At 47.0% G+C, this 13,885-nt stretch overlaps 1 protein-coding gene across 1 annotated transcript in view; it reads left to right on the forward strand.

The window, feature by feature from the left end:
• Positions 1-3,037: 3,037 nt before the first annotated feature.
• Positions 3,038-13,885, forward strand: part of ITIH6 (inter-alpha-trypsin inhibitor heavy chain family member 6) — a 30,047-nt gene continuing 19,199 nt past the window's right edge. Inside the window, exons 1-5 of the mRNA XM_087813653.1 lie at positions 3,038-3,176; positions 4,442-4,596; positions 9,415-9,525; positions 10,305-10,552; positions 12,691-12,860. Of these exons, the coding sequence (XP_087669779.1) occupies positions 3,075-3,176; positions 4,442-4,596; positions 9,415-9,525; positions 10,305-10,552; positions 12,691-12,860 (786 nt within the window). The 5' untranslated portion in view covers positions 3,038-3,074. The remainder of the gene's footprint in view (positions 3,177-4,441; positions 4,597-9,414; positions 9,526-10,304; positions 10,553-12,690; positions 12,861-13,885) is intronic.

Here is a 13,885-nt window from a genome sequence, read left to right on the forward strand (position 1 = left end):
GCAGAGACAGAGATGGAAGGAGGGAGGGATGGAAAGATGGAGGGATGGAGGGAGGGAGAGAAAGAGAGAAACAAAGAGAGAGAGAAGAGGGAGATTCTAATAGTCTTTTTTCTTTTTCTTTTCTTTTCTTTTTTTGAATTATTGGCCTGCATTGTATTCATTCATTTAACAAATATTTATTGAGTGTCTACTATGGGCCAAAGCACTGTCCTAGAAGCTGAGGATACAGCAGTGAAGAAGACAGACATCCTTGCCCCATGGGCCTGATGTTCTAGTGAGGGCGAGAGAAAAAGAATCAGATAAATACGTAAATATATATAACAAGCTAAAATGTGATGAATGCCATGGAGTAAAATAAATCAGCGTAAACAGGATGAAGAATGCCAGAAAGGGTGGGAAGTTACTGCCATTTTAAATAGGTTGGTCCAAGAAAGACTCTCTGAAAAGGTGAGAGAGCTAGCCTGAGGAAAGAACATTCCAAACAGAAAGAACAGCCAGTGCGAAGGCCCCGGAGTGGGACAGAGCCTGGCATGTTTGTTTGTTTTTTCTCATGCTTGCCATTTTTGAAGAACATAAAGGTCAGGGTTGCTAGAGTGGTGGGGGAAGGCAGGGAAGGAAGTAATAGGAAAGGAAGACAGATAGGTAATGGGGCTTATAGGGCCCTGTAGGCCACAGTGGATTCCACAGGAGGGTTGTTGTTTTTTTCTCAAATTACAGCTGACATTCAATATTATTTTGTATTAGTTTCAGGTGTACAGCATCTTAGTTAAGCAATCATATGCTTTACAAAGTGTTCCCCATGATATTTCCAGTATCCACACAGTTTATGATTTCATTTATATGTTGAATCTAAAAATATGTATAAAGGAACAAACAAAACAGAAACAGACTCATAAGTACAGAGAACGGACCGATGGTTGCCAGAGGGGAGGGGTGTTGGGGGGCTGGGTGAAAAAGGTGAAGGGATTGAGAAGTACAGATTGGTAGTTACAAAATAGTCACGGGGATGTAAAGTACAGCATAGGGAATATAGTCACAGGAGGGTTTTGAGCAGAGGTGGGAGATCTGACTTGGGTTTTAAAAGGATCCTTTTTGTTGTTGTGAAAATATACTGGTCGGGGGTGGAGCGGGGGACGACAAAGGGGGAAGCCAGAGGACCAGTGAGGAGGCTGCTGCAATAGTAATTGCTTGGGTTGGAACCACTGTTTCCTGGGTTTGCTGTTCTGGGCACCTGTTCTGCAGATCCTTCTTCAGCTTTGGAAAATTAACTTCTAATATGTTTTTGACAAATTATCCTTCATTTTTTTCTCTTCTCTCTGTCTAGAACTCTTATTATTCAGACGTTGAAACTGCTGGGTTAATCTCTGTCTCTTAAATTTTCTTTCATTCTTTGTGTTTCTTTGGTTTTTGCCCTACACTCTGGGAAAATTTCTTAATTTTATTTCCCAGACCTTCTATTGATTTTTTTTTTTTAATTTCAGCAACTTCTTTTCCATATCTAAGGATTCTTTCTTTTCTCTGATTGTAGCTGTTTTGTGACATCTAGTTGTTGTTTCATTCATGACGTATCTTCTCGTTTGGGTTGAGGATATTATCTTTCTTTCCTGAAATTCTCTTTTGTTTCCAAGATTCCAGTATTGCTCTGGGCTTAGTAGTTCTATTTGTTTATTTTAGTCACGCTACAAGCTCCCTTAATTTTCCTGAGAATGCTTGGTTATCCTAGTTAAGGGAAAAGGTAGCCAATGTGGGTTTCTCTGTTATTGTGTAATCAGGCTACTTTCTAGCTAGCGCTGTCCCCCATGAGAAAATTCTGACCAAAAAAAAATTAGTGTGGACTTGGGGGAGGTGGCAACTGACAGATAATGAGTCGCCCAAATAGCAGAATGAGAAGGCTTTGTTCTGTGGTATCGAATGCCCTAGAACAAGTTGGAGTGTTCCCCACACAGTTTGTAAAATGCCATTAGAGATTTTGACTGAAAGTGCTATAGCTGCATGTACCCTATGTGGGTGGAAAGAGGTTCTGACTGGTGCTAATGTCCTGCATGCAGAACTTCAAGGAACTTCCACTTTCTCAGCTCCATTCCTCTGTCACCCTCCACAGTACCTGCAGACACAGTCCAGAGCATCTCCTGGTTCCTACAGACAGACTGACGCCTATCAACTTGGCATCACCTCACTTCTCCCCCACCTAGGTCTCTGGAAGGACAGGAGCCACCCCATATTTTTTTATTTCAATCAGGTCTCATCCCACTCCAGTCCTAGCAGTTGATATGTACTGAACATTTACAATGTGCCAAGCATTCCAAAAATACAGCCTCAATATTCCTAACAACTTTATGAAGTAGATGCTATTTTTATCCTAATTTTATAGATGAGGAAACTAAGGCCACAAAGCAGTTAATTAACTTATTCAATATTACAGTCAGTAAGTAGCAGAACTGAGATTCAAGTCCAGATGGTTTGAATTCAGTACTTCTATTTTGAACCACTTTGTCATATTCTCAGTCTTGCCCTAGCTTGTCTTGGCCTCTGACTATTCTGGAGACTGTAAGTCTCATGCCTGTGGGACCCCTAATTTTTAGGGGACCCTAAGTAAGTCCCTCCTGTCTCAAGGTTAAAGTCAGTGCCAGGAAGGACCAGGATTGGGGCCTTGCCCCACCAACCCGTCTCTTGTATCTGCTACCTTTTTAAGATGATCAATGCTAAGTGACCTTTCTCTGGCCTCAGTTACTGGGCTCCTGTGGATGTTTATAGGAAAGAAAAACCCCACCCTGAGCCAACATAGCAAACAGACAAACCCAACACTCTAGTATGTTTAGTTTCCATTCATCTTACAGCTGGATGAGGGGAAAAAGGGAGGCATGGACTGGCCCCTCTCCAGGCAAGGTGCCAGCCCCAGCTCTTGGACAATCCTGGCTTGTGTGGGCCTCAATGCTACATTCAGAGACTTCCCCACCCTTCAGGATACTCCCTCCCTCTCAAGAGAAGGGATACCTGGAGGTTTAAAAGAGCAAGAGTTTGGACACTGGGCTCAGACCTTCTGGACGTGAACAACCCAGGCTAGAGGTGGCATCATGTCTGGGTGGAGGTGCCTCATCTGTGTCAGCTTTTTTCTGACTATTCTCCTTGAAATGACATACCAGGGACCTCCTGATCCCCCCTCATCAAGCACAAAGGTCAGTTTGGGGATAAGGGAACAAAGCTCTGGGATTTGTAAGGAAATTAGCTCCTTGGGGGGGGGGGGTAGGAGAAGGTTATTCAGTCTGTTTCCTCAGATCCATGACTGGTAATCTAGGACCAGAGGAAAGAGTTACTATTCGCTGAGCATATGTCAGATGCTGCATTAGGAACTTTAGAGTTATGATTTCATTTAGTCCTGACAGCATCCCAGTGAGGTAGGCTCGATTAAGCCCATCACATAGAGGAGGAAACAAAGGCTCAGAGGTTAGGACACAGTTAGGAAGTGGCAGAACCAGAATTTGAACCTAAGTACATCTTGTCCCAAATGCCCTCATTTCCCACTGTTCCACACTGAGAATAAACTAAGTGTGCGTAATGTGTGGGTAGATGGAGAGATGATGGCTTCAGGAAAGATGAAAGAGAAGATCGGTATCTTACTTGCTGTGACCTCAGTCTCTGGGCAGTTGACACACCCATAAAATGTGGGCAATAATAGTACATAGTTCATAGAGCCAATGTGGAGATTAAATAAGATTATGGATGCCAAATGCTCATTATGCTTTAGTTGTATGATTGCGCTTGTCAAGTACAATTCTTTATACCTGAGATCTTAAAGAGGAAGAGCCACACTCTGTGCCAAACACCCGAGGATGTGTTTTTATTAATTTTTAGAGAGTAAGGAAGAGAGAGAGAGGCATTGATCGATTACCTCCCACAGGTGCCCTGACCAGGGATCAAATTCACAACCTGGGTATGTGCCCTGATCGGGAATCGAACCCGCAACCTTTTGGTGCATGGGATGACACTCCAACCAACTGAGCCACCCGGCCAGGGTTGCTCTATTACATTCTAAAGCCTTGTTTCTCAAAGGAAAATCCATGGATCTGCAGCATTAGCATCACCTGGGAGCTTGTTAGAAAGGTAGAATCTCAGGCCCCACCCCAGAAAATTGCTGAATGAGAATCTACATATTAACAAGGTCTCCAGGAGATTTATGTGTACATTAAAATTGGAGACACACTTATTCAAAGATCCCTTGATTTGTGATATTCTGTGAGTCTTTGATTCTGAGACTTGGTAAAGCTCACTGAAACATTAGGCAGATCCACGAAATGGATGATAGAGATTGTTTTCCCTCTCTAGACCTCAGTTTCTCCACTTGTACCCTCAGGCCTATCCAGGAGTCCTCGGTGCCCAAGTACTAGTCTATCTAGGCCAAGGATACAGTCTAGCTAACCCACCTCCCTGCCTTCTTTCCCAGCTGTTGATGACGAGTTATTCCATGCGTTCTACTGTGGTTTCCCGCTATGCCCACACCTTGGTCACTTCCGTCTTGTTCAATCCACATGCTGAGGCCCATGAAGCCACCTTTGACCTGGATCTGCCTCGCCTCGCCTTTATCTCCAATTTCACTATGTAAGTCTGCTTCCAAACTCACTGCTTCATTCATTCGCGTGCACATTCGTTCATTATTTTGTTTTTTAGCAGAGCACAGTGACGAAGAGCATGCACTCTGAGATCAGACTTCTTGAGTTTGAATCCTGGTTCTGACTGCTATAGGACTCAGGACAAGTTACTTTACTTCTCAGAGGCTCATTGGTAAAGTGGAGATAAAATTAGAACCCATCTGCAAGGATTAAGTGAGTTAATATATGCGAAAATACATGCTAAAATCAGTGCTGGGCACATAATAAGTCCTTGATAATATTAGCTGGATTATTTTTTTAACAAACACTTACCAATGTAGACTGTGTGACTTACACTGCACTGGGTACTACGGAAAGAGGAAGATGAATTGCACATGGTCCCTGCTCCCAAAGAGTACATGGTCTAGTGGGGGCCTGAAAAAGCAAGCGGATAATATTAATAAAGTGTGCTGGTAATAAGGAGAAGTGTGAATACAGGGTGGTAGGACTGGTGAGGCCTATCAAGAGACAGTGCTCAGTTCCCTACCCCTAGACAGTCAGAGAAAGCCTCACAAAGGAGACACCTAAACTGAGGCTTGAAATATGAGATGTTCACCACGCAAGCAGGGCCAGGGCAGTGCTGGGGGGTGTGGGCGAAAGGAGCACAGGAGCATATGTTCCCTCATTAGGGGAACTGCAAGTACCTCAGTGTCACTGGAGTGTAGGGCACAAGCTGGGGCAGAGAGAGGTCAGAAATGAGACTACTCTAGTAAGGAAAGACTAGGTGGTGGAGGGCTTCCAATGCCAGACCAGGTATCTAGCCATTACCTTGTGTTTGGACAACCATTAAGAAACAGTTGACCATGTACACCGCAAATATGTATATTTGTTAATTTATAAATTACATAAATATACCCTAAGCAAATATATTAGGTACATTATAAAGTATATGCAGAGATATAAAGGATGAGGAAGAAAAACTCTGTAAGTAGAATGTTATTCCTTTCCCACACCCTCATGATTTGTCCCCAGCACCCCAAGGAGCATGAGCACCTCACGTTAGAAATAACTGTGGCCCATAATGAGGAGACATAGTATAGTTTTAAGCAAAGAGTGACGACAGTGAAGTGGGGTGGATTGGTGGGGCCTGCCGGGAAGCAGGGAGCTCAGTCGGGAGGGCCGCTGAGGGCTGGAGTGCTGCAGTGGCAGTGGGATTTGAGAGACCACAACAGGGAAGAAACAGCCTGACTATATGGGTAGTGAGTAAACTGGTTTCAGCTTGTCTGACCTGGTAGATGACAGTGCCTTCCTTGATGTGGTGAACACGGGAGAAGGAGTAGATAAGGGGAAGTTTGGGGGGCGGTGCTCATTAGCCCATATAGGACCTTAGTGTGAGTTAGAAAAAGGTGCTTGGCTTTGAGGAGAGGGATTCAGATTTGGCAGATGGGTGAGGCTGGCACAGGAAGAATTTCAGCCCTTGTTCAGACTCCCTCACCAGAGTGAGGGAGGTGGCCTTCTGCAGTAAACAGCCTGTGAGCCTCAACAGCAGGCCTGGAGCCTGGGCTTTGTCATCAGGAACCTCCTAGTCTAAATGGACAGATGGCACTACTCTGGAGAGAGGACAGGTTGGTTGGAGGAGGTGAGAAGTGTACCCCTGGCCAAGGAGTTCAGGGGAGAGGTATGAGGTAGTCAAGGAGGGCTTCCTGGAAGCAAGACTTTCATGTGGGTAAGATTTGAAGGGACCAGGATCACTGCATGTGGGGGACCCAGGGGGACCAAAGGCAAACAAGTTTGGAGGATGGGGGCTAACCAGAAAGCTTGTTGATCAAATGATGCAAGAGCCAAGCAGGCAGGCAGAATTTGGATTTTTGCTTCAATAGAAAAAACACCAAAAGAAAAAAAAATTTAAACTAAGCAAAGCAGGCTGGAGGAAATGTTCTTGGGCAGACTCTGTGGAAAGTATGCTGGCTGGAGGCAACAGACACACACAGAGACCCCAGTGTGTTGCTGCCAGACCAGCTCCACCCTACACCCCCACGCCCCCCAGGAGACTCTGGGGCGGTTCCAGCTAGGCCTACCCCCACGCTAGTCCAACCACTGGTCGGTTTCAGCTGCCTAGAAACACTTCCCGCCTGAGTGGTCTCTTCTGAAATCTGCGTATCCTCCTCAAGTGCTCCCAGAAGCTGCTGCTTTGGTCAAATAACTTTCTCCCCCACCACCACCCCAATACCTGTGCCTCAGTTTCTCCACTTGTAAAATAGAAACTGTTGTTCCTGCCTCTTACAGAGTCTCACTAATGTACTCTAGGACACTGAGCTACCTGTCACTCCTCAAAGGCTAGCTTTGACTCAACCCCCCACTTTTCGAAATTTAGCCATGACTCTCATTCTCCACAGCAAAAGTGTTCACGGCCCTGAGTTTACTGAGTCTGGTGTTCAAAGCCCTTTATTCTCCAGGCCTACCCAACCACTCCAAAATTCTCTCCACACTTCCTTTCCTGCTCCTCTACTCCAGCCAAATCTGACTGACTACTGCTGTTCCCTGAAACACATTCTGTGTTTTCCTGCTGTCTGTCTGTCTGTCTATCTCCCTGTCTGTCTGGAATGCCCATTCCACAAATAATTGTTGAGTGCCTGATGTGTGCCAAGCTATATTCTAGGCACTGGAGATACAGCAGCAAATAAGACAGACAAAAGCCCTGCCCTCAAGAAGTTCACAGTCCAGTGGAGAAAAGAGACAAGGAAAAAATAGACAAGGAAATATAGATCAGCTTGTGGATGAGAAGTGCTACAAAGAAATAGAAAGTAGAGCAAGGGAAATAGAGAGTGAGTGGGAATGTGTTATTTTAGAGTGATCAAGGATGTCTCTCTGAGGAAATGACATTTGAACAAAGACCTGAAAGAAGAGAAGGTATAAGATTTGCAAAGATCTGGAGGAAGAGTGTTCCAGGCAAAAGGAACAGTAATTGCAAAGACTCCGAGCAGGAGTGTGCTGAACAAATTCAAGAAACAGCAAAGAGGCCAGTGTGGCTGGCACAGAATGAATGAGGGAGGTGTAGGAGGAGATGGGGTTAAAGAAGTGACAATGAGCCAGGCTGTATAGGGCTATGGGAGCCCTAGTGAGGACTTTGGTTTTTACTCTGAGTTGAGATGGGAGCCACAGAGACTCTGAGCAAAGAAGGGACACTGGCTTAGAATTTAACAGGATCTGTCTTACTGGTGTGAAAAAAAAAATAGATAATAAAGAGGCAACGCTTTAAAGAGGGAGGCCAGTTAGGAAGCTAATGCATTTATCTGAGCAAAAGATGTTGGTAGTTTGGACCAGGGTAGCAACTGTGGGAGTGGTGGGAAGTAGATTGTGAATGTATCTAAAGATAGAGCCAAAATTCCCTGATGTATTAGATGTGGAGTGTGAGAGGAAGAAGGGAGTCAAGCACAACTCTAAGATTTTCAGCTGAACAACTACTTCCTGAGATAAGGAAAACCAGGGCAGGAGCAGATTGGGGAGGTGGAGGAGATACCAGGAACTCAGTTTTGGATATATTAAGCTTTAGGTGCCTATTGGACATTCTAGTGGAGATACCAAGTAAGCAATTGGATATATAGATCTGGAGTTCAAGGGATAGGTCCACACTTGAGATACATGGATTTAGGAGTAATCTCTGTATAAATGATATTTAAAACCGTGGGGCTAGATGACCTCACCTAGAGAGTGACTGTAGAAAGAACAGAGAAAGGGAATCGGAGGGGAGAAGAAGGGAAGGTCAAGAAGAGAGGAAGAGAGCCCTGGCCTGGTAGCTCAGTTGACTAGAACACCATCCCAGTATGCAAGGTTGTGGGTTCGATCCCCTGTCAGGGCAAATATAAGAATCAACCAATAAAAAAGAATCAACCAATGAATGCATAAATAAGTGGAACAATAAATTGATGTTTCTCTCTCTCCCTTCCTCTCTCTCTAAAATCAATAATTTTTTAAAATTTAAAATAAAAAAAATAGAGGAAGAAAAGGAACCAGAAAAGGAGACTGAGAAGGCAAGGCTGGTGAGGATCATTTATCCAAATCCTCCCTATCTTTCAAGCCCAGCACCAAAGCCACATCCTCTAGGACCCTTTCTTGAAGACTTGAGCAAAAGTGCTCTCTCCCTTCTTTGAGGTCCTTTCCACTCTATTACCTTCCTTAGAACAATGGGGAAAACAGGGGTAAACAAGTCCACTGGTCTCCCAGCAGCCTCTGAGCTCCCTGAGGTGCAGGACCTCTCCCTAGTCAGGCCCAGATGCCTTTGCAGCAATTAGCATTCTGCTTTCACAATTTTTACCGCCTGTACCAACTACCATATTATTTACTTAATATATTTTCTTTAAATAGATAAACTGTTTAAGACTACCTTAGTTAGTCTTATCCTAAGCAAAAATATCTGTGAGCTCCTGGGCTCAATGTGCTACTTATATGTTTAATATGCATTACAGTTAATAACATAACAATTGTCCTATAAATGTTCGGTTGTGTTCTACCTAAAATTATTTTATGTGCCAAAACATGGGATTCATTTAACACTTTGGGAAACGTGAAGTCCTAACACCAGATCCGCCATATGCCAACTGCTTCTATTTCCCCGTGTGACAAACGGAGATGATGGTGACCGCACACCTGCTTCACGCCCTCGCCTCCCCCCTCGTCCCTGCCCTCGCTCTGCCTTTACAGTACTATTTTGCCCTTTTTCTCTCCCCATTCTCCTCCTCCATCTTCCCTATGTGTCTCTTTCTCTCTCTGATCATTTCCTTTTTTCATTGCTCTCTCTGTCTGTCCTTCCTCTTTCCCGCTCCATCAGGACTGTCAACAATAAAGTCTACGTTGCAGACGTCAAAGAAAAGCACCAGGCAAAGAAAATCTATGAGGAAGCCCATCAGCAGGGAAAGACAGCCGCTCACGTAGCCACCAGGTACGCTCCACCCAGTCTGAAGCGTGGCGGGTACATCTTAGCTGTGTGATCAGGGCCTTACACGTGTTCTCCCTGGCTCTCAGTCTCTACTTCACTAAAGTGGGGACAGTGATCTCTACTTCATGGCATTACATGAAGATTATATGAGTTAGCCTGGCCTGTGATAGAGTAGGTGCTCAATAAATGGGAGTTTACTTCTCCATTTCCACTTTCCTCCTGCCAGCAGGATGTGGCTTGTTTAAGAATTGGCACCTTCCGGTGAGGTTATGTTCAAGTGCCTTTTCTAAAGCAAATCCCCTTTCCTAACTGAGTTCCATTCTGCTGGTGGGAATGTATTGTGTTCCTTCAATGTTTCCTCCTAGTTTCCAAAAGAGTTTCATCAAGCGAGACAAGCTTAGTCTAAAGCATGGAACAGGGGTGGGTGTGAGGGGCTATTTGAAGGGGAAGAAGAATCCTATGTGAATTGAAAACTCTTTTCCTAAAATGAATCATTAGCCCCTTATTGTTCTATTCTAGATTCAGATTTTCACTGAAAGAGTATCCTAATGATAGAATTCCTGAGATAGAATTTCTCAGGAAGAGTATTTAGGAGTGAATGAGGGAGAGAAACAGATTAATGAATGGATGACTAGCTGTGGGCAAGAGACTTGGTAAAAAACTAAAACCCTTGTCCGGTCTGTGAGGCCAGGGTGGGGATGGGCAGAACTAGGTCATCTAATAGCTCCCCTCCCCCTCATGACATCCCATCCCCTTCCCACCCTCCTCCCTTTCATGCCCAGGGACCGGGAATCAGAAAAGTTCCGCATCTCCACCAGCCTGGCAGCAGGCACAGAGGTGACTTTTTCCCTGGCCTATGAGGAACTGCTGCAGCGGCACCAGGGCCAGTACCAGCTGGTGGTGAGCCTGAGGCCTGGCCAATTGGTGACAAAGCTAAGTATAGAGGTCACAGTATCAGAAAGGACGGGCATTGGCTATGTTCACGTACCACCTCTGAGGACCAGCCGCCTGCGCACCAACACCCACACAAGTATGTGGGCAGATCTATGGGTCAGCCATCAGACTGGCCTTCCCTGAATGGGAATCTTTCCCTTCTCCCTGGGCTTCCTTCTAGTACCACTTCTGCTCTGTGCTCACTGACAAGATCCCGCCCCATTCAAGCAATGAGAAGAGAACATGTTAAGACCCAAAGATTCAGGGTTAAAACTTGGTCTGGTCCTTGCAAGCTATGAGAACCAGCAAGTCCAACAACTTCTCAGAGTTGTGATTTTCCTCGTGAAAAAATAAAGATTAAGGGAGGGGTTGCTGGGTGGGCTCAATGAAATCATGTGTTAACAATGCTGAGGGCTCTGAAAGCCAAATCGTGCTTTCCTCTGGGAGCACCGCTGCGAATGGACAGGCAGTGGGAGGATGCATAAGCTGCAGGCTGTCCTTGAGGATATCATCTCAGGCGCTGTGGGCCAGAGAGCTGCCCTGGCTGCCAGCCTGGCTTTAACGTTCATCTAGAGGCATTTGAAGGCCAGACTGGCCACATCAGAATCGCTATGTTAGAAGCACAGATTCCTGGACCCCACCCTCTGGGGTCCGCTTCAGTGGGTAGGGGAGGGGCCCAAGAACCTGTTTTGGACCAGTCTGCAGGTGAGCTTGGTGTCTGGGCAGGTTGGAGCACCACTGACCTGGCCCACCCACCTGCTCTGAGGGAGGAGTGGACAGGCACAGAGAACTCACCCATGTCATGTGGCCACCCTCACCCAGTTGTTTAACTTGGAGTTCCTGCCTAATTTGACCCTGATAACCCAGAGTGACAGTGTGGTACACGGAGAGGAGAGAGGGACACACAGGCATGGGCTCAAATCCCAGCTTTGACCATCCTCCAAGGTGAGGGTGCAGGCAAATCACTCAACTGCTCTGCTTCACTTTTCCTTCTGCACAACAAGGAGGTGCCATCTGGGGCCCAGGACCATGGTGAGAATGTGAGAAAATCCCCCCTGCAAATCACTGGTGCAGAGTAACAAAGATTTGTCGATAACTGCAATCCTTAGAATTACTGAGCAACTACTGAGATCCAAGTATGGTTGCAAATGCTTTGCATAGAGTCTCATTCAATCCCCACAACCATTGTCTGTGAAATAGGAGCTACCCTTCCCATGCTACAGATGGGGAGACTGAGGCTTAGAGAGTGTGAGTACTTTTCCAGGGCCCCACAGGCAGCATCTGAGTCCTTGGAGCCTGCACTCTTACACCCTAAGCTAAAAATGGCAGCTCCCTCCCCCTGCTCCTTAAAGGTTAAAACAGAGGGTAGAGCCAATCCTGTGGGGATAAAAACAGAACAAAGACCTCTGAAAGGAAGGAAGTCAAGGGAATGTATGTAAGCGGGCGCCTCAGAGAGTATGGGGCCTCAGTTTGCCCCTAAACTTCCTGACAGCTGTAGCAGAAGGGGGGGTGGTGGGTGGCAGAATTCCCAAGTTTTCGTTTTCTGGAAAAAAAGAGGCACAGAGACATGTCTAAATGGACATTTGTCTTGGACAGAAATTCCAGAGGAGTCGATCTTATGGCCAGCTCAGCAAACATCCGGGACCAGACATTCATCTGTGTGTTTTTTCATGAGGCGCTAAAAGGCACATTCACGCACGTGATTCTGAGAGTCAGAAGGCAGAGAGGGAAGAAAATACATGAAATTCTACCCCAGAGGACAACCCTGATAGACTGCAACTTCCCACAGCAGTCAGGGGCATAGGAGGAAACCTAGGCTCTGTCTGTGTGTCTGTCTCTCTCCACAACACACAACACACAACCCATGGCCTCTCTGGCAGGAGACGCAGGCTGCTGGTCTACCTGAGGACATGACCCTGGGCCTCAGGATGGACGGCAAGTGAGCCAGGGCAAAGCTGCCAGAGCCTGGGAGCTGAAGGGAGGGCCGGGTCTGCCAGGCTTGGCGGGCTTGCTGGAAGAGGCAGAGCAGGTGGACTTGGTTTTAGGATTTGCAGAGGAAGGAGTGAGGCGTTTGGGCAGGTGGAAGGGTGGGTACCCAAGAGGAGCAGCAGGTGGTGCAGGGGCTACTCCTCCCCCTCCTCCCCCCAGATATTGCTCCTTGTGACGTCCCCTTGCTTGGCTTCCTGCTAGCGGGTCCTCCATGCCATCCCACCCCAACCCTCCCCACCCATGCAGGTGAGGCTGACTCGCCCCCATCTACCAGAATTGAGAGGGGAGAGACCTGTGTCCGAGTCACCTTCTGCCCGACACTGCAAGACCAGTCTGCCTTCTCCAGCTCAGGCATCATGGCCGACTTCGTGGTCCAGTACGATGTAGTCATGGAGGACATCGTTGGCGACGTGCAGGTGAGGGGGCCAGGGGAAGGGAAAGAGCATGAGCTCCGGAGTCACACAGGTCTGGGCAACAGTCTGCCCTCCACAAGTTGCTCGTTTCGTCTTCCCCAGGGATCAGTGAGGACTGGTGAACAGGGACACGAACACGTGACTTCGCACCCGGGAAGGCACATGTGCTCCCCCAAAGGGTTGGGGCCCTGCAACTATGGAAATTGAATCAAGCTCCCAGTGATCCCCTCCGGGTTGAATCAAGCCATAGCCCACCCTTAATCAGTCCTTTTGGAAAGCGAGCTATTCACCTGCAATAGGTCTCTCACACTCTAGGGTTCACACTACCTGCAGCTCTGATCCTCTGATGTTCTTTGAAGTTTCCTGCTATCTCCAAGTTTTAAAAATTCCTTTTGCCTTGTCTTAGCCATCTTCCTAAACAGGGGTCTCTTGAACCCTGAGCTCTCACACTCATGAAGAACAAGCAGAGGTCTCCTGCGCCACAGGACGAGTAGCACTGACCCAAAGACCCCTGGCGTTGTGAGAGCCATTGCACAGCAGCCTCAGATGCCTGGTCCCAGCCTGCCTTTCCCGCCACACCTCTCGCTGCCCCCAGCACCCAGTGACCCTCCAGCTGCCACACCCACCACACCACACTCCCTTCTCCCCAAACACCTGAGCCTGCCATTCATCTGCGTAGGAGCATTTGCTCGTACTATGTGCCGTCCAGGGGATATCTACTCCCTCCTTCCCCCACTGGTCAGTATCCTTGTCCTTAAAGACCTTGCTCAAATGCCAGCTCCCTGATGGCCAAACCCCACTCACAATTCCCCTCTCTCCCTCAGGCTAACATGATGCTTTGCTTACACCTCTCCTCGGGCACTTATTTATTCATCAGTTCATACGTGGGCACATCTCCACCGAGCAGAGCTACTCTAGCCCAGTCCTGTCCCCACCGACTCTGAGAACTCAGAAAAGAGTTGGACCCAGAATCTACTCTCCCTCGGGATGTCCCAGTCTTGAAGGGGCCAGATACATAGAGTCTTAAC

This window comes from Miniopterus natalensis, chromosome X, assembly GCF_054644295.1.
Source record: "Miniopterus natalensis isolate mMinNat1 chromosome X, mMinNat1.hap1, whole genome shotgun sequence".
NCBI classification, from domain to species: Eukaryota; Metazoa; Chordata; class Mammalia; order Chiroptera; family Miniopteridae; genus Miniopterus; species Miniopterus natalensis.